The following is a 20,289-nucleotide window of genomic DNA, read 5'->3' as shown; positions in this document are numbered from 1 at the left end:
TAAGTATTTTTTTATAAAACCGGAGGGTCGAAAACGTATATACCTAAAAAATTCTATACGAAATGTACATACATAACACTACTGAGTGAAAAGTTCGGGTGGTCGGGCTCCCCCCGGCCCCTTAAGAGCTGCGCCCCTGCTTGTAAACCATTAAGTTTTAAGTGACACGTATATAGTATATGCACATCCTAAATCAACACTTATTGACACAAGTTATAATTTCAAGACATTATCAAAATAAGACACAATTTGGAATTTTTATCATTTCATACAATTTTCGTAATCCTTATACCCCCAACAAGTTGTTTATTACAAAAGTTTTATAGAATTAAAACAACACATTCACCTTTATCGGTTATTGCAGCAATGTAAAGTGCGAGCCTATCATAACGTAACTAAAATTGCATCTCATAAGAATGAACTTGTATATGTAACTCCTTCGACTGAATTAACTAACTTTGGGTATGTATCCACTAATATTTATCCCGTCAAGACACGTCCAACACTTACCTTATACAAGGGAGGGCACTCTAACACAATCCTACTCCACTCTCTCTCATATACATCACACATGACATATAAACAATTACTATCCATAATAATCACCACAATACTAGCAAGTGAGTTCACGACAAGGTGTGCAACAGCAAAACCAATCCTAATTGGCCCAAACACCTTTGAGTCAGTCCAATTCTCGGGTGTTAGAATGGTTCATTTTGAAATCAAATAAAGTTTGATGAAACAAATTAGACTAGTCTCGTGGAGACATAGGAGAAATTTAAGAGTGGAACGCTTGCAATTCTACTTAACATATCATATTAACAAACGTATCATTCAATCAAATGATACTGCTACAACTGAAACATGATCACTTCCTCCTCTGAAAGTCTATTTATTTATTTTGATTATGATTGTTGCAACTTTTGATAGTTATTGAATCTTTCAAAACATACACATAAAAACACACAAGATTAGCGAATCAAGAAAGTGTATACACAAAGCAACCAACCGAAACCTTCTCATCTAGACACACTTGTAGGCTGAAATGCAACTCAAACGAATGAATCTAGACACATTATTGACTCATGTTACAAAACTATCATTGACTGATTTTATTTATTTATTACAAGTAAAATATTTAATAATGTAAATAAGATCATGGGATGTGATTTGGGTAGTTTATTTGGGAACTATCCGCCACGTAGGTACCACGTCACATGAGGTGGAGGACCATTCCCTTGGGGACTACCCAAGGGTGTGGAGGATAGTCCCAAATCTGAAAATGGTGGCCCACTAGATCAGGTCGTCCCAAACGGATGAAATCGAACGTTGACGACGCGACAGAGGGAGGGAGGCGGTGTGGGACGAGGGGGACGAGCCTGAGGGGGGATCCCCACACCCCATGGTCATAAGTATATAACTTAGATAAAAACACACGTAACATCAAACTCATACACACGTCACGAATTATCTAAAATCACTATTTCCATAAACCCTTTCTTTACACTATAAATACCAAAACAAACAAATCAATTTGAAATCTGTTTATTCATTCGTTAGGTCATACATACATACATACATACCTGATTTGTTTCGATTGGCATGATTCTTCGTTTCCTGCGAGTGAATCAGAAGTCAAAAAGAAGAAAACATGGGGCACAGTTCCAAGAAGAAGAAGAAGCGTGCCGGAACAGGGCGGCGTAGGCCACCGTCCGATCACACTTCCATCGACGGCGTTGGCGGCGAGCTTCTCTCCGATGAGCTTACGGCACTGTGAGTAATTTACAATTAGGTTATGTAATGATTAATAACAATTATAATAATAATAATAATAGTTTTTGATAGTTCATACTACTGTTCTAAGCTGTAACTGTATTTGATTATTATTTGAATTCGTCACATCAAATTATATGATTACAAGTAGTGTTAGGTGCTTAGGTTACCGGTGATACCTCCATTCACCATTGACTTTGAAATTGACATGATTGTGTGTAGTTGAATAAGGATTACTGCTGCATATAAGAACCTTTTGCTGTATAAAAACTAAGTATATAGTCATCACTCTGGATTGGAAACATAATGTGAGTAAATTGTTAAATTGAGAAGCCAGATTTCGTTAAGTGAGAACACATGAGTAATGTCTAGGGTAGTTATCGACTCGTGGATGCATCTTTGAACAAATGTAGCCGTTCGTTTTGGTCAATCAAGTAATCTACAATTTCATTTGGTATAAGTGTTTGGATAATGGAGGTGTGATTGTATGTCTAGCTATTTATGTGATGAGAAAGGAAGTTGGGACTGGGACCACAAATTTGAGAATAGGCTAATGGTATAAATGAACTGAAGTTGTTTTGTGTTAATGGATGGGGACCAATGTTTAGTCAAATAGGAGTAACTGTGCTGGCTACAAAGTCTTTATTGACCACTTTATGAGATACCGACACGTTTTTCTCTTACGTTTTGGAATCAAGGATGTATTACTATTGGTCTTATTGTCGTCTAAACGCATGTTTTGCTTTTTAGGTGTGCTATATTACAAGAAGACTATGATGTTGTTTCAGAATCTCCACCCCAAATCAAGATTAAGCTAAGGTTTGTGAAAGTTAAAAACTAGCTAACCAACTCCGGACCAGTTGTTGTGTTTTTTGTTTTAAGTTTTTACGTTATAAATTTACAGACCGTACTCACAAGATTCAGGCTACGAGGATGTGGATGTTTCTGCTTTTCTTTCAATAAGGTTAATATGTTTGTTCCTATCTTATCATTATCTTGTGATGACATGGACATTCGTTAAACCGATCTTTGTTGTTCGTGATCATGGTTATTAGGTTTTTACCTGGATACCCTTACAAGTATCCGAAGCTTACAATAATTCCAGAAAAAGGGTTATCAAAATCTGATGCAGATAATCTTTTGTCCTTGCTTCATGACCAAGTAAGACTTGATTAGTGTATTTTGAAAGTTCTTTCTATTGCTTTTAGTAACCATACATGAATTTCTTGTTTGATGCTTTTTTTTTTATCCTCATAAATCCGACAAGTGGACATTGTAGTGCACTATATGGATAAAAATATCAATTCATTTGTTTTGTCTCTCGAATTACTTCATTATTGGTTATTAAGAAGTCTGTTGACCGCCTATGCAGGCCAATTTAAACGCACGAGAAGGACGCGTGATGATTTATAACTTGGTAGAGGCCGCACAAGAATTCTTGTCTGAAGTTGTCACAATAGACCAACCACATGTAAGTTTAGTTACTGTTCATCTACACATGTTTTTGTTTATTGAGGCAAAATCACACACACGTTTATATGACTGTTTTGATTAGTTTTTTGTTCCTTTTATATTTCAGTTATCTCGAAAGAATGCTACAGTTTCATGTGACAGGCCTTCAAAGGGGCCTTTCGTATATGGTTTTCTCGATCTTTTTATAGGCTCTGGGGAGTCGTGGCACTGGGGACTTTCAGTTGAAGAGAGCAACAGCACAATCGTTGCCTTAGATAACCTGAACAACGGTGCTCAGCCTTCATGGGAAAAAGTCAACCCAACCTTGAAGATGGGGGTGATTGAGGGTGGTCAACTAAAAGTCAAATCTACTGAAAGACTTGATATTCTGGAAGAAGATGATAGTAAGAGTACTGATTCTCTTGCATCACAATCTGCAGAACCAGTGGAGAATGTTAGCGTTGGTGAGGTAAGATCACACATTCACACCTAGTGTCCTTTTGTTGGTGTAAATTTCTATTTTTCTTGCTATAACTATACGAGTTATCATGCTTTCTTTTATATAATTTATAGAGGGCTGGCTAAACGGGCAGGATGGGTAACGGGTCAAAATGTGTTTGGGTCAATACAAGTTATTTTTGCAGGGTCGGGTTGACCTGAAACACGTTTTGTCTAAAAATGAAAGTTTCTTATGAATAAATAGCATGTTTTGACTTGTTCAACCTCTTCGATTCATGCGTTAAAGTTTTATTTTGAAATTTAAGAATATATATCATGGGTAGTCTGTTGTTATTCTTAAATCATACTTTTCTTTGTAATTAATGATCACTAACACCACTAATGCAAAATTACACAGGATTATCCTCTAGCAGAGGATACAGAAGAAGAAACTGATTACGACGAGACTGAAAGTGATATATTAGAATCAGCATCATCTGTGGATCACCATCAAATTTCACATACTGTTGAGAGAGATTTGATTCTGGTTATATTTTACCTTTTCTGTTACTGATGATAATTATATATAAAACTTATGTAAGAACTAACATTTCAAAACTTGTAGGCTCATTTACTGCGACTTGCTTGTGCTCCTAAAGGTCCACTTGCTGATGCCTTAACCGATGTAACATCGGAGTTGGTTAACCTAGGGGTATGTTGCTTACACTTAATTTTTTTAATACAGGTGGCAAAATGGGCAGGTCTAATATCAGTCAAAATAGGTATATATTTTGGTAAGGGTTAAATTGGGTCCGTTTGACCTGCCAACACATGTTAGTCGAGATTTATTTTTGAATTTGATAAATAACTAGGATGTTAAATAAAGTGATTTAGGATGTTAATATTTGACATATGTGCAGATAATATGTAATCCAAATCGACCCCCTTTTTCATGAACAGGTCAAAATTGGCATTTCTAGTTCTTGTTTCTTCACGTTGACACATATCTGATTAATGGTGTTTTTAGATTGTTTCAGACCGGGTGGCAGATTTAGCTACGGGTTCATCATCACTTTTTGACAGAAGCTTTAACCAAGCCTTTGGAAATCGTATGGTTAGTGCGTTTTAGTTTTTTATTGGTTTTTTCAACATTTTAATGTAATGTAGAGGAACCACTATCTTGAATCTTCTATGTCACCGAATAGGTAGCCTCAAAGATATCGAATTTTTGGAAAACTGCCGCTGATTCCAAAGGGCAGCATACCTCACCTACATTAAGCTCACGGTATTTGAATGATTTTGAGGAGCTTCAACCCATTGGTGAGTGCACACTATGCCATGAATGCAATTTGCTGAAATATGTATTTTCTTACATATTTACGAGTCTACCACTATGTTTTGATGTCTTTTGTTGTGACACGTGTCAGGCCATGGTGGATTTGGTCATGTAGTGCTATGCAAGAATAAGCTGGACGGAAGACAGTATGCTGTTAAGAAGATTCGACTAAAGGACAAAAGTCAACCTTTAGATGACAGAATTTTGAGGTAGCGTTTTCTAATTACCATCTGAAAAAATAACCAAACCAAAAGTACCGAAATTAATCTAGGAACATACATCATGTTCAATTTAGCTTAACATCGTTCTCCAAATATCAAATGTGCATTCGAAACCCGTTACGACTCACGAGTAGCGGAGTAGAATGGTAACATTTCATGAAAAAAGTAAAAAAATTATAAAATTTGATTAATTAATATCTTTATTCTTTATTTGCCACTATTTTGAGGTGCTTAGAGAAGTAGCCACTCTTTCCCGATTGCAGCACCAACATGTTGTACGTTACTATCAGGTAAGTTTCTATGCTTTGTCTTATTAATTCTATTTTTGCAAACAGTAAGTGTGTCGAGTATGATTACGAGAATTATACTATTTCAGTGATAATCGATATTTTTGAATAGAGTAAACTTCCGTTTTGCTCCCTGTGGTTTGGTCACTCTAACGGTTTTGCCCCAAACCTTTAAAAATAGCCATTTTCCTCCAATAGTTTGCTATGGTTTTTCCATTTTGCTCCCCGCCTCTAACAGTCTAACTCCATCCAAATTGTCTGTTTTTCCATTTTGCTCCCCGCAGGGAGCAAAATGGAAAAACCATAGCAAACTATTGGAGGAAAATGGCTATTTTTAAAGGTTTGGGGCAAAACCGTTAAAGTGACCAAACCATAGGGAGCAAAACGGAAGTTTACTCTTTTGAATATAACGATTTAGGTAATTTTATGCATTGAAATAAACTTTAGATAAAACATAACTTGAATTGACACATCCATAAGAAAACTGGGTCGAAAGCAGACTGTTATGTACCATTTTAAGCAAAATAACATTTTGTAAATTATGATCGTGCCACTAGCTTCTGAAAGTGACTCATATTTAATTGATAAAAAATTTCAGGCATGGTTTGAAACAGGAGATGCTGGTTTTTATGATGATGCCACCTGGGGTTCCAGGACTGCAGCTAGTTCTAGTTACAGTTATATAGATCATACTTCAACTGATGTCATAGGGCAAGACAACAAAGTCGGAACATATCTCTATATTCAAATGGAATACTGCCCAAGGTTACCTCCGTTATTTTATTATTTGTTACTAATTTTATAATGTTCTTGTGATTTTATTATTTATATTTTTCTGTTGTGTTTATAAAGGACTCTTCGGCAAATGTTTGAATCTTATAGTCATTTTGATAAGAAGGATGCATGGCACTTGTTTCGTCAAATTGTAGAAGGCCTGGCCCACATACATAGTCAAGGAATTATTCACCGTGACTTGACTCCAAATAATATTTTTTTTGATGCTCGCAGTGATATTAAAATTGGGGATTTTGGTCTTGGTAAGTTACTCTACTTTGAATATCATATGTTGTGACTAATTAGAAGCAGTAAAATGGGCCAGTTGGGTAGTGGGTCAAAGGATAATCTGGTTCGGGTCAAAACACACCGGGTTGATCCAAAACACTTGTTGTTCACAAATCATGATCTCTTTAAATAGAGTATATCCCACAACTGGTCCTCTGGTTTATGTTTATTAGAAGTTACAATGATGGCCTGTAAGTATAACAAACACACAAATGATCACTAAGTTGAAACCTATTGCACCTATGGCCTCTAGATTGGATCCTGTTAGACATCCATTTATTTTAGGAACGATAGGTGACTTTCCGGTAACCTTATACAAACCACCGGGACCATTTGTGTAATTTACTCTTTTAGGTAACTACTAAGTTTGGATCCTGTTAGACATCCATTTAGTAGTACTAACTTTTTTTTTGAACGGCAAATTTCTTTTATTCCTGTCGTCTGTGAGACTTGAACCCAAGACCTCCCTCTCCCAAGGTGTTTAAAGGCTTTTGCCTTTGCCAATGGACCACCACCCCATTGGTAACTCTGCTACTAACTAGTGTGTCAATTTTATTACAACTGTTATATATTTGTAATAATAATTTAGTTTCTCGAGTAAGATGATTTAAGGGGTTATATGCATTAAAAATACACTTTTGGCGACTTTCGCCTCAGTTGACCAGTTCACTCCATTTGGCTTTTCTTTTATTCATTTGTTTGGCCTTTTAGATATAAAAGTATAGCTGGGAGTTGACCCGTTCGTAGGTAAACGGGTCCGTCGAAATTGTCACCTCTATGTCTGATTAGATTAATATAATAATATGTCCCCGTCTTCTATATCAGCTAAGTTCTTGAAGCTGGAGCAGTTGGATCAGGATGTCGATCCTGCTGAAACAACTGGAGTGTCGGTTGATGGTACTGGTCAGATTGGTACTTATTTTTATACTGCACCAGAAATCGAGCAACGATGGCCGAAAATTAACGAGAAAGTAAGTACATATTAGTTTATGCATGTTTTGGGGCCAAAGTAAAAGACTTAAAAGAGACTTTCATTCTCTCCATGGTTCATTATATTGAATATTAGCTGTATTATTATGAGCCCACTGGCCCATTAGCCCATTAGGTATCTAGGTTTTGCATTCTGTTCTCTATATATTTTAATGGGCCCGTGGGCTCATAATGATAAACCTAACATCCAATACATTATTGTATTGATGCTTCAATTTATCCTTTGAATCATTTTGCTAAAAAAAACTAAATTATTGTTCAATTATTATCATCTTTTGTAATCACATTCGTGATTCGCCTACTATATTATACATAATAGAAGTTAAAGATTTTTGACAAAAAGTGATTTGGGTCAACCCAATCCAATCCATACCAACAATTGTCTGTTTTGATCCAAACCTGTTTCTACCAGCTCATTTTACTACCTTTACTTCTAAAGTACAAAAACTTATACTATTATGCTTTAGTTAAAGCCTTTAAATCATTTTGATCAAAAAGTTATATTGTTCATATGTTTTTTCTTGCTCTTCAGGCTGATATGTATAGCTTAGGGATTGTATTTTTTGAGCTCTGGCATCCGTTTAGCACTGGAATGGAAAGACACATTGTTCTTTCTGACTTAAAAAAGAAGGGCGAACTTCCATCAGATTGGGTTGCTGAGTTCCCTGAACAGGCGGCTTTATTGCGCCGCATGATGTCATCAAGCCCATCGGACCGCCCCTCCGCCAATGAACTCCTTCAACATGCTTGTCCTCCAAGAATGGAATCTGAGTTGCTAGACAGTAAGTAATTAGTACAGTAAAACCTTGATAAACGAATACAATCACAACTAGAAATAAATATATAGGATAAAAGTGTAACTGATAAATGAATACAATCACAACCAGAAATAAATATATAGGATAAAAGTGTAGGGTAAAGTTCTTGTACAAATAATCTTAACATACTAAACATACAAATTGAAGGAAAACTCAAAAAGACAAGGTGGCATTTTTGTAATTATCAATAACTATCAAAGTTACTCTACAAATATACCTAAAAAAACCTAACCACTCCCCCCACCCCCCAAAAACCTAAAAAAAACCTACCCCCCCCCCCCCCCCCCACACACACACACACCCAAGCTAAAATGCTAAAAACTAAACCCCCCAAAAAACCTAAAAAAATAAAAAAAAAAACACACAAATTATTTTATTTTATTTTTTTAACATTTTTTATTAAAAAATCGCTACTTTTAGTAGCAGCCAAAAAAAAAATTTTTTTTTTTTTTTTGCTAACGAAATGTAGCGATTTTTTAATAAAAAATGTTAAAAAAAAATTTGTGTTTTTTTAGGTATTTTTGGTTGTAACTTTGATAGTTGGTGGTAATTACAAAAATGCCACCTTGTCTTTTTGGGTTTTCCTTCAATTTGTATGTTTAGTATGTTAAGATTATTTGTATTTGATCTTTTGCCTAAAAGTGTAATGGAAGAATATGTATTCAATTTGATTGTAACGATTTTGTTAATTAAGTTCTGTACATAATACACTTCAGATAAACTTGCCAGTTGCCACTTGTGTCAGTTTACAGTTGTTTTTTCTGTAGGTATTTGTGTAATAATCATAAGCTTGCCATTATTTTGCAGATATTTTACGAACAATGCATAATTCTGAGGACACTAGCATTTATGATAAAGTTGTGAATGCTATTTTCAGTGAAGAGATATTGAGCACTAAAATCCAAGATAACGATACGGAAACACTGAAATTAGGTCGAAATGTTACCTCATCTATACAACATACAGATTTAGACACTGAAATTCGTGATCTGGTTTCGGAGGTATCTGCTGCAGTGTTTAGGTTACATTGTGCAAAGCATTTGGAAACAATTCCAATGCGTTTGCTAGGAGATTCTGTACAGTTTAACAGGTACAATCATATTTGTTGATTTCTCAGTACACGGATGGTCCCCCTGGTTAACCAAAATTTTGGATTTAGTCCCTAGTTTTTCAGAAGTACACGGATAGTCCTTGTGGTTTGCACTTTGTAACGTATTTAGTCCCTGACTTTTGCCAAAAGTACACGGATGCTCCCTGTGGTTTGCACTTTGTAACGCTTTTAGTACCCAGCGTTTAGTGACTAAATGTGTTACAAAGTGTATACCACAGGGACCATCCATGTACTTTTGGAAAAAGTTGGGGAGTGAATACGTTACAAAGTGCAAACCACAGGGACCATCAGCATACTTAAAAAAACGCTAGGGACTAGATCCAAAGTTTTGGTTAACCACAGGGACCATTTGTGTACTTTTCTCTTATTTTTAACTATTTCTAATTCCAAATTTGTTTCATGTATGGCTAGAGGTGGTGGTTATGACCCAAAGTGTATATAAATGCATACATTTTAAATCATTTGTATTAAAAAATTGGATTATTCTGTATGTTAAAAGTTCGACAAAAAGTGATCGTGGGTGAATCTGGCCCATTTTGACTTGCACTGTAGATGATCCATTTTAATGTGAACTCATTTTGACCCGTTACTAGATCCGTCTCTCTTGCCCATGGTTTTAAAAAACAGTTGAGGCGTGCGCCTCGAGGCGCGCCTCAAGGCGAAACGCCCAAAAAACGATTCTGAGGCGCGCCTCAGGGCTAGAAGGGCTGATTTGCTAAAAGGCTGCGCCTCAGGTGCCCCTCAAGGGTTTTTGATATTTGTTTTTGACTTTTTGTGTCAATTTCAAGCAATTTACGTCTTTTCTATGTGTGTTTTTTTTATTATTTTGATGATCAATTTAGTTAGTACTATTATTATTTTTATACGGTATAGAATTTTATATTTATTTTTCAATTCCGCCTCGGTTCACCGAGGCGAAGGGAAAATGCCTCGAAACTCGTTTCCATTTTTTAAACCTTTCTTGCCATCACTAGTATATGCACATAGAGCTGCAAACGAACCGAACGAACACGAACAAGGCCTTGTTAGTGTTCGTTTGCTAAGGAAGTAATGGTGTTCATGAACACTTATCAGACGGGATTTTCTGTTCGTGTTTGTTCATTAAGGTAATGAACTTGTCCGTGTTTGTTCGTTAATTTTAGATAATGAACATAAACAAACACAAACACACAAATGTCATGAACACAAATGGACGTTCATGAACACCAATGTTCATTAACAGAAACAAACATATGTTAAACGTTATGTAATAATGCAATACACTATATTTATTAAATGTTTATTAGTGGGAATATTAAAGTATTTAAATAAAAAAAATTCAAAACCCTAATGAACTATCGACCACAAACGAACATAAAAGAACACGAGCATAAACGAACACGTTACTGAACGTTCACGAACATAAATGTACGCGAATGCAGCCTTTGTTCTAGTTCGTGTTCGTTCATTTACTAAATGAACGGAATTTCTAGTTCGTGTTCGTTCATTTACTAAACAAACGAGCACAAACGAACTTCCCGACGAACGGTTAACTGAAAGTTCGGTTCGTCTGCAGCCCTATATGCACACATTGATGATAACTTTTTGTTGGTTTTGCATTTCACGCAACATTTAGGCTTTAGTCGATTTAGGCTTTAGTCAGACATTCTGGTATTTACTTTTTTTTTTGAACGGCAAATTTCTTTTTATTCCTGTCGTCACCCAAGACCTCCCCATCCCAAGGTGTTTAAAGGCTTTGCCTTTGCCAATGGACCACCACCCCATTGGTAATTCTGGTATTTACTTAATAATTTTTTATGTGAAGGAATAACGTTAAGCTTTTGACAAACGGTGGAGACATGCTAGAACTCTGCCATGAGCTACGTTTGCCCTTTATAAATTGGGTTGTTTTAAACCAGGTATGGATCATCACTTCCATCAACTACTATTTGCACAAGTTCAACATTTGCTGAATATGTGTTGCAAAGGGAATCATGTGTATTTCTTTATATGTTTATTATTGTCACAGAAATCTACTTTCAAACGATTCGAAATTGGTTATGTATATCGTAGATCAATTGGTCATTCCCCACCAAATCGATATCTCCAGGTAAAGTTCTTTTTATTATTGTAATGGTGACACTTAAGATATAAAGGTAGTTCTACAAAGTAATGCAATTCTCTCCATATGCAGGGTGACTTTGATGTTATTGGAGGCGATTCTGCAATCACAGAGGCCGAGGTTATCAAGGTATATTGAGTTCTTTTAGAGACGAATCTTCACAAACTGCAAAATTAGAAATCAAGGATAAATTTAAAGCGAGATGGTAGTTAAGCTTAGTGTAAATTATTCTATGTAGTAAATATCCCGATATATCAACCGATATATCAGTGATATATCGGTTATCGGTCCCCTGCCGAGATAGCGGTACAAAATATTGGTCAGAATATCAGTACCGATAATATCAGCGATATTGTCCGATATTTGACCGATATAGGACCGATATTTGATTGATAAATCACCGATTTTCCCGATATCAGTACCATTCTTCTTATTTCTACTGTTCATTTTTCTTCTTATTGCTGCTATTAGTGTTTTAAGTCTTAATTGTTAGTTGTTACTGTTAAATGTTAGTGTTTTAAGTCTAAGTCAGTTCTTACTTGTTACAATTGTTAGTGTTAAATTGCTATATATATATATATATATATATATATATATATATATATATATATATATAAATTTAGCATGATATTAAAATTACCGATATCCCACCACGATAACCGATATCTCAAATATCGGTCCTTGACCGATATCCGATATTTTACCGCATTAACTACTTAGAAATTATTAGAACTGTTTTGTATGCTTCATGTGCTGATTGATTTTGCAGAAACAAAATGTAATGTGGTTTTTATAAAAAAAAACTGCGCTTTAAGAAACTTAACTAGTTTCATAACCCTTTTTCGCCCTAATTTGATCATATTCTTTCAACTTTTAGATATCATGTACTGATGTGGAATCCGATTCTCCATTGGTTAATATGCAGGCTACAATGGACATTATAACCCGTTTTTTCCATCCGGAATCATGTGACATACATCTGAATCACGGGGATTTATTAGAAGCAATTTGGTCATGGATTGGGATTAAAGCAGACCATAGACAAAAAGTAGCAGAAGTATGTATATTTCTTCTTTTTCTTTCAAACAATGACTAATTTTGTGCTTTTTGATATATAAACTTCAAGTGGTAGATTGAAAATTTATGCTTTTGCGTGTGAAGCTTTTGTCTCTCTTGGGCTCCTTGCGCCCCCAGTCCACTGAAAGGAAAACAAAGTGGGTGGTAATAAGACGGCAACTTAGACAGGTTAGATTTAATTATTTTTCTCTTTGATGTATATTTTTATCTGCTTTAAAAACATCTAACTACCGTTTGGAAATGTTATGGACTTATCAGTTATGGGTTTTAGTTTCTACCTTTATTATTATATCTTCTTCTAGAATATCCAACTACTGCCAATGAGGTGGTGGCGGAGTGGTAAGGGAGAGTCTTGGTGTTCTAAGGGACCCAAGTTCGATTCCTGCCCTCCCCATTATTTTCTGCGGCACCTGGTGATGATGGGAGACTAGGCGAAAAGGTGGAGATCGCTAGTTCGATCCTTGAACTGAGCGGGTTTTACCTCACCGCACTGTCGTGCCTTCGGGTGAGTGTTCACGGGCTTCGGCCCTAGGTGAGGGTTTTCCCCGGTTCAGAGGCGAGTGTATCCCGATGTGGTGAATTTCGCCTGTAGCCCATTTGGAGGATTCGTTGGCCATTCAAAAAAAAAAAAAGAATATCTAACTACTTTTAGGTTTCTAGTCGAATTTATCCCACTAAGATGGTCGAGTGTGTGATGATGTAAGAAGTACGGACGTATGGTAAAAAAGGATGAAAATACATAGTACGTCAGATGAGGCCGACACAGTAAATATAAAGATATTAAATATATAGGATTACTTTTAATGTTTCTCAATTTGAGTATAAATGTCGGTAGTAGTTTTACAATTGCTTAAATCTTATGATCTAGGAAGATTCTAACGTGATACAAATTCTTTGCTTTTTACGTCTTTGTTTTTCCATCACGCAGACGAGGTTTTACTCTATTCGTTCACTTTTTCTTCTGAAATTAACCCCTTAGGTTTTCTCATATTTCTTTTTTCAGGAACTTAATATCACAGAAGGCGCTGTCAATAAGTTGCAGACGGTGGGTTTACGGTTTTGTGGAAGTGCGGATCACGCCCTCCCTAGATTGAGAGGTGCACTTCCCTCTGGTATGTTTCTAAATCAACAATATCTTCTACAAATCTTTTATTTTTTCCACGAGTTTTGATTTAATGCATGTGATGGCAGTGCAGATACACTTACACGAAAGGCGCTTGATGAACTTTCTCAGCTATTTAATTATTTACGGATCTGGAAAATTGATAAACATGTTTTCATTGATCCTCTTATGCCACCCACCGAGGGTTATCACCGGGACTCGTTTTTCCAGGTTAATATTTATTTGTTTCTATATTTTTCTATGCTTTTGGGAATCATCATTCCCGTCTTGTTTTTTAATACTGCATGCAAAAGTTGATTAAACAGTTTTGATAAAATGCCATTTTCGTCCCTGAGGTTTGGCTACTTTTGTGACTTTCGTCCAAAGGTTTGTTTTCCGCATCTGGATCCAGAAGGTTTAAAATCTTGCCATTTTCATCCAACTCGCTAACTCCATCCGTTTTTAACGTTAAGTCGGGTATTTTCGTCCTTTTAGACATTTTTTTTTGTGATGATTAAAGGAGTTGGGTGAGGAGAAAGTCAAAAGAGGTGGATCTTTATTTCTTATAATGTTTTTTATTTTAATATAAATGTCTCAAAAGAGGAAATGCCCCTCATTTAACGGAGAAAAACGGATGGAGTTGACGAGGTGGATGAAAATGGCAAAATTTCAAACCTTTTGGATCCAGATGTGGAAAAACAAACCTTTGGACAAAAGTCGCAAAATTGGCCAGACCTCAGGGACAAAAATGGCATTTTACTCATCAATTTAATTACTTTTCTAAAGTGTAAGACAAACTGTGTTAGCAGGGCACAAATTTATCTTTTTTGTAACTTAAAAACTTATGCTAGTGTATTTTGTGCTTTTGGAGTAGATTTATCTAAGGAAGGATAATACTCTCGGTTCACATACAGAAGGGACATTGCTTGCCGTTGGTGGTCGTTATGATTATCTCCTTCACCGTATGTGGCAATCGGAATATGTAGGCTCTGACTTCCTTTATTACTAATTTTAATTTCTAGTTATAATTATGCCGTAAAGTGCACCATAGTTATAAAATTTGATTCAACTTTTTTTATAGAGTAAAATGCCATTTTCGTCCCTGAGGTTTTGCGACTTTCATTCAAAGGTTTGTTTTACTGCATCTGGATACAAAAGGTTTATAATCTTGCCATTTTCATCCAGCTCGTTAATTCCATCCATTTTTTCGTTAAGTCAAGGGTATTTCAGTTTTTTGTTAACTTAAAGGGCAATTCAGTCTTTTTCAGGGGTATTAGGTCTTTTTACATAGAGTGAAGAAGACCGAATTGCCCTTTAAGTTAACAAAAAAAAGACCATATACCCCTGACTTAACAGAAAAAATGGATGGAGTTAACGAGCCGGATGAAAATGGCAAGATTTCAAACCTTTTGGATCAAGATCCGGCAAAAAAACTTTTGGACGAAAGTCGCAAAATTGGCCAAACCTCAGGGACGAAAATGGCGTTTTACTCTTTTTTATATGTAAATTCTCTTAACTGAAATTCGTGCTTTAATTCTTTTAGAAATCAAATCCTCCAGGAGCAGTTGGGACCAGTCTTGCTTTAGAAACCATTATTCACCATTCTTCTGTTGATGTTTACAGACCCTTTAGGTACATTTGTTTATTTTACATACATGCAGCTTCAGCATCGTTGTCTTTTTTGTTTTAGATTATCATCATCGTACAATTCGTGCAGAAATGATTCCAGCAGAAGTGTTCTTGTTTGTTCAAGAGGGGGAGGGGGTTTACTAGAAAAGCGAATGGAGCTAGTTACCGAATTGAGGGAGGACGATATCAAGGTTTGTAGTACAATTCTTAGAGCTGACAAAATGGGCGGGTTGGTAGGTCCTTGGTTTTAAAAAGCGAGAGGCGCACAAAAGCGACGAGGTCTAAAATTGAGGCGCGAAGCGCAAAAGCGGTGGGCTTTTCGTACTCGAGGCGCAAGATGTTTATATAATTTTTTTATATATCCCATACATATCCCATAGGTTTTTAGCTTCCTTAACCAAAATATAGCTATAAGTAAGGCTTTTATACCATTTTAATTACATGTACAAGTCAAAAAACCCAAGGTACAACAGTTTTATGCAGTAAAACGCCTAAGTTACATGAGGCGCGCGCCTCAGGCCAAAAAGCCCACAAAAAAAACATCAAAAAATGCGCTTTTTGGTCGCTTCCTGTAATTACACAAGGCGAGAAGCAAAAAAGCCCCAAGCCCTGCGCCTTGTTGCGCCTTGCGCCTAGGCGCGCCTAGGGCGCGCTTTTTAAAACCAAGGGTAGGTCAAAACGGGTTGGGCTGACCCGTATACTTTTGATATATTCAATTTTTATAGTTTTTTTAAATTTGCTAATATAAACTAAAACTATATATTAGTGAAGCTTAAGCAGTTTTTTTATTATTGTTTCTAATTAACTAACATTTAAGTGATGTATGTGATTATGTTTTTATCAGGCAGAGTTTGTTCCAACTTTGGATCCAAGCCTCACGGAACAATACGAGTACGCAAACGAGAATGACATTAAATGTCTGATTATCATTTCCGACACCGGTGTTTCTCAAAATGGATCTGTCAAGGTAATTCCTGTTAAGCGTCAATAACTTGTGATGTTTGATAAGGCATATAGCTTATCGAAAGCGTATCAAATGTCTAAACTAGCCTTTAATGCAAATAATAATTACATAAAGTCAACGCTAAGACAACTTTTTATTTGAAAGTGATTGATAATAGTTAGGGGTTAATATTTTCCATTTCAATTGGTTTTGGATGTGTCAACGCCGTGAAATCGTTAAATTTATACAAACATGGGAATTTATTGGTAAATTTGGTTAGTTATATAATTAATTTCCCAGTTTTGTATAAATTTAAGATTGTTGAATATATTAAAGCATACTAGGTTAGATTGACCTTTTGATTTAAAACGAGAAAATATGTTCGTTTTTTATGTTGTTAACCCATTGGTTAATCGTACATTTATCTTATGATGACTAACCCTAACAAAAATGTACGAAAATTGGAAACAAACAATGACTTTTTCGAATACATACAGATTCGTCATCTTGAGCTTAAGAAGGAGAAGGAAGTAAGCCGAGAATCGCTGGCCAATTTTTTATCAGACGCAATGGCGTCTCAGTTTAGAAACCCATCTATATGGAACTAGATGCAGAAGATTATATTTTTTTACACCAAATTTCATAAATGTAACCTTTTAACTCATTCATCAGTTAGTTTTTACAAGTTTTAAGATGTGTACAAAGTTGAGACAGTTACTCTTTGGATATTTTCGGGACCGGGACGGTATCAGGACGGGTTTGGGATTTGCTCATCCCTAGTTAATGACTTCTGAGATATTATTAAGTCTTCATTACAAAGTTGACTTCGGTTTGTTTGTGTTAGTCTAGCCACTAACTTATCTTCTTTTTATACATTTATCATGTAAGAACATTCACATCCCTTTCATCATTTTTTTAACCCTATAATTTAACTAGAAATCATTTTTTTTTTTTTCAAAATTTATCTCTTATTTTAAAAAATGTCTTAGATAACCACATTTTTATCTTTTTATCCTACTCACACACACTTATTTTATTATATTTCTCGTTTTTATAGACTTAACAATAGTTTGATGGATTATGATAGAAACAAGAAATCGAAAGCTTTGAATGCTGATAACGATTACATAAATAGCCAAATTCGAGATAGGCTTGATCTCCAAATACAAGGTATAAACCCTAATTTTGTATAAAAAAACATCGACCCCTAAAAAAGAAAAAGGAAACTGCTATTAATACGAATCTTAATTAACAGTTATAAAATTAACTCCCCCACTATTCTACGGGTTTTGTGGACCATTTAATTTGGGCGGGAATCTAAACCCTGGTTCGTATCAGGTTATGAATAGTAACTTTTTATATATGAAAATTACTATAACAACTTTCTAAAATTTAGGTTTGGGGGGAAAGAAATAGGGGATAGGATGTATAGTGTTTTTAAAAGATTTTTTTTTTTTTTTAAATTTTAAGATTGTGATGGTTTGATGGATGAGATGTGAATGCTCTAAGGCCATAAATATCCGACGAATAAGTTCTCACACCTTAACCTTTTGGATCTATAAGGGAAGTGTATTGATATATACCATAAGGTTAGAGGGTGTGGTATAAAGCCCCTAGGGGCTTTATCACGCCACCTCACACAAGGGGCTTTAAAACCCATTCCTTTAACTTGCAGGGTGGTATAAAGCCCCTCTAAACTATAGCGCCCCTTCCTTTTGACCATTCCATCATCGTTCAACTCAAATTCAGCTCGTTACCGTGCTGGCGAGAGGAGGATGGCGCCCCCTTTAACTCCGGCGGTGTGGACGATGGCGCCCGGGGGCGCTATGGTGGCGTTTAGCCACACCCACCGGCCTAATACAGAAAATTAGCAGTTCTTTCATCTCAAATGGGTCAAGATTTGACGTTTTGAGTCTATTGATTAGACTTCAAAATTGCAAAAACTCAATTCTTTGCAAAGTGACAACCATATTATTAATACATAATATAAATTCTACCCTTCATCAAGAATCAAAAGACCAGCTATCAAACAAATATAAAAAGAACAAACACTACAAACTAAATCCACAAATACCATTTGTGTTTAAAGTTGATTCATTGATACTTCAAGAAGAAAACTGATCTGAATCTATATAAGTTATAACAAAAGGGGTTAGCAAAGACCCAAAATGAATGAAGCTCTCCATTTGTAGGATAAAACCCTTCCAAAAACAGCGGCCGAACACCAAATATTATGAGCTCCGGATTTGTTTTTTGTCACTCTGCAAAAGCAAATCGCCACTCTTGTAAGCCAACAACAACTCCTCAGCATGATTTCTGTCTTTCGATATAAATTTCTCCAAAAACTCATCTTCAGGCAACCGCATCACATTAAGAAAACTCGGCATTTTCTTCAAAATCCTTTTCGACATCAGGATATTCAAAACCTTAAACCGAGGAATCACTCTTTCCTCCAAACTATACATCAAACACGCAGGCCGACGAACCAACACTTCCCTTTCAAACTTAACCGTATCCAGAAAGAAACCAATCCCAGTTTTCAGTTTCGCTTCCGACACCCTAAGCAACCCAGGCGCCTTCTTAAACATACTCAAAAACTCATCCTTGGTGAACCCATACGACCGAAACAATTCCAACTTTCTTTCAAATGTCTGATCACTCAAACATGTACAAGTAAAAATAGCATGAACCAACATCCGATTATCAATCGAAAACCCCATATCCAACACCTTGGATACAAGCTCTTTAAGATCTGATTCACTCATAATCAACAACCTAGGTTGCCTTGTTATAAGTGTAGCAAGCTGTGCACCAACAATCCCACATTGTTCCAAATACTTAACATTAGCAGCCACTTTAACTACAGGTTGGTTTACATTAGCCCAATTGCACCTTCTCAAAGTTCTAATCAAATTCTCATTGTTACGATCATCAAGCATCAATCTTTTTACAATATCCACACAGGGTTTTAATCTTTCTTCAAATCTGTTGGATAAATAAACCGGTTTTTTGGAAATGAACTTACCCAAAGCTGAACCGGTGAGCCCTAAATCTTGAAAAAAATGAATGTTTGGTTTGAGGGTTTTCTCAACGTCTGAAAAGAGGATCTGGGGCGATTGGGTTACCCATTTGTGGATATCTGTGAGGTTGAATCCGTGAGATTTTAAGAAGAGGATGACGGATTGAGGGTTTGTTTGGGTGGATGAAAATCGATTGACGTAGAATACGGCTCTGGGTTTTGGAAAGCCTAGGGTTTGTGTGAGGTAGGTTATAATGGCGGATTTGGAAGGTGGTGAGGATGAAACTGTGTGAAGATATCGATAGAAGAGGGTCGTCATCTCAGACCACACTGCAGATCGATTAAAGCATAGAAAGCATCTGCAGAGAGGGAAAAGGAAACGAGGGGTGGTGAACTGATGTTTTAACACCTAGTTAAACCCGGTTGAACCGTCTAGTAGAACCGGTTAAACTGCCTGAGTACACTCGTACGGCATAAAAATCGGATTTTAAAACATTATGGAAACGAGGTTGAGGTGAATGGTTGGTTGGGTATTTACCGGGTCATGGTTGTGTAGGGATTCGAACACGTATTTTAATAAATTTTAGAGTAAAGTATACCATGATGGTGGTTCTGATTAACCTAAATTTTGGATTTAGTCACTAGTTTTTTAAAAGTACACGGATAGTCCATGTGGTTTGCACTTTGTAACGTATTTAGTTGCTAACGTTTGCCAAAAGTACGAGTGGTCCATGTGGTATGCAGTTTGTAACTCATTTAGTCCCTGACTACGTTTAGTGACTGAATGCGTTAGAAAGTGTAAACCACAGGGACTATCTGTGTACTTTTGGAAAAAAATTGAGGACTAAATACGTTACAAAGTGCAAAATATATGGACCATCCGTGTACTTTTGAAAAGCTATGGATTAAATCTAAAATTTTGATTAGAGT

General features: G+C 36.0%; 2 protein-coding genes across 3 annotated transcripts; one reads left to right on the top strand and one right to left on the bottom strand.

Moving 5' to 3' along the window:
* Positions 1–1,484: 1,484 nt before the first annotated feature.
* Positions 1,485–17,159, top strand: LOC110930848 (eIF-2-alpha kinase GCN2). 2 transcript variants are annotated; one of them, XR_002588105.2, is made up of 29 exons: positions 1,485–1,773; positions 2,524–2,592; positions 2,678–2,737; positions 2,829–2,934; positions 3,146–3,244; positions 3,353–3,694; positions 4,082–4,210; positions 4,289–4,375; positions 4,691–4,777; positions 4,869–4,983; positions 5,091–5,208; positions 5,456–5,510; positions 6,106–6,272; positions 6,360–6,544; positions 7,395–7,540; positions 8,092–8,341; positions 9,185–9,467; positions 11,293–11,386; positions 11,497–11,577; positions 11,662–11,718; positions 12,515–12,646; positions 12,751–12,834; positions 13,670–13,778; positions 13,858–13,999; positions 14,643–14,750; positions 15,312–15,400; positions 15,486–15,588; positions 16,242–16,364; positions 16,838–17,159. XR_002588105.2 is itself a non-coding variant. In XM_022174229.2 (29 exons), the coding sequence occupies exons 1-29, from the start codon at positions 1,652–1,654 to the stop codon at positions 16,946–16,948; spliced, it is 3,648 nt and encodes a 1,215-aa protein (XP_022029921.1). In that variant the 5' UTR covers positions 1,490–1,651; the 3' UTR covers positions 16,949–17,159. The 2 variants fall into 2 exon arrangements, 1 of the variants encoding a protein (XP_022029921.1); XM_022174229.2 differs by having other exon boundaries at positions 1,490–1,773; positions 13,863–13,999.
* A 1,217-nt stretch (positions 17,160–18,376) lies between these two features.
* On the bottom strand, positions 18,377–19,751 carry LOC110930847. Its single transcript, XM_022174228.2, has one exon. It carries the CDS (start codon positions 19,676–19,678, stop codon positions 18,572–18,574), a length of 1,107 nt encoding a protein of 368 aa, XP_022029920.1. The 5' UTR covers positions 19,679–19,751; the 3' UTR covers positions 18,377–18,571.
* Between the last annotated feature and the right edge of the window lie 538 nt (positions 19,752–20,289).

Source organism: Helianthus annuus, chromosome 3, assembly GCF_002127325.2.
Source record: "Helianthus annuus cultivar XRQ/B chromosome 3, HanXRQr2.0-SUNRISE, whole genome shotgun sequence".
NCBI lineage: Eukaryota > Viridiplantae > Streptophyta > Magnoliopsida > Asterales > Asteraceae > Helianthus > Helianthus annuus.
The sequence above is the reverse complement of the archived record's forward strand: the minus strand, read 5'-3'. Positions and strand labels throughout refer to the sequence as shown.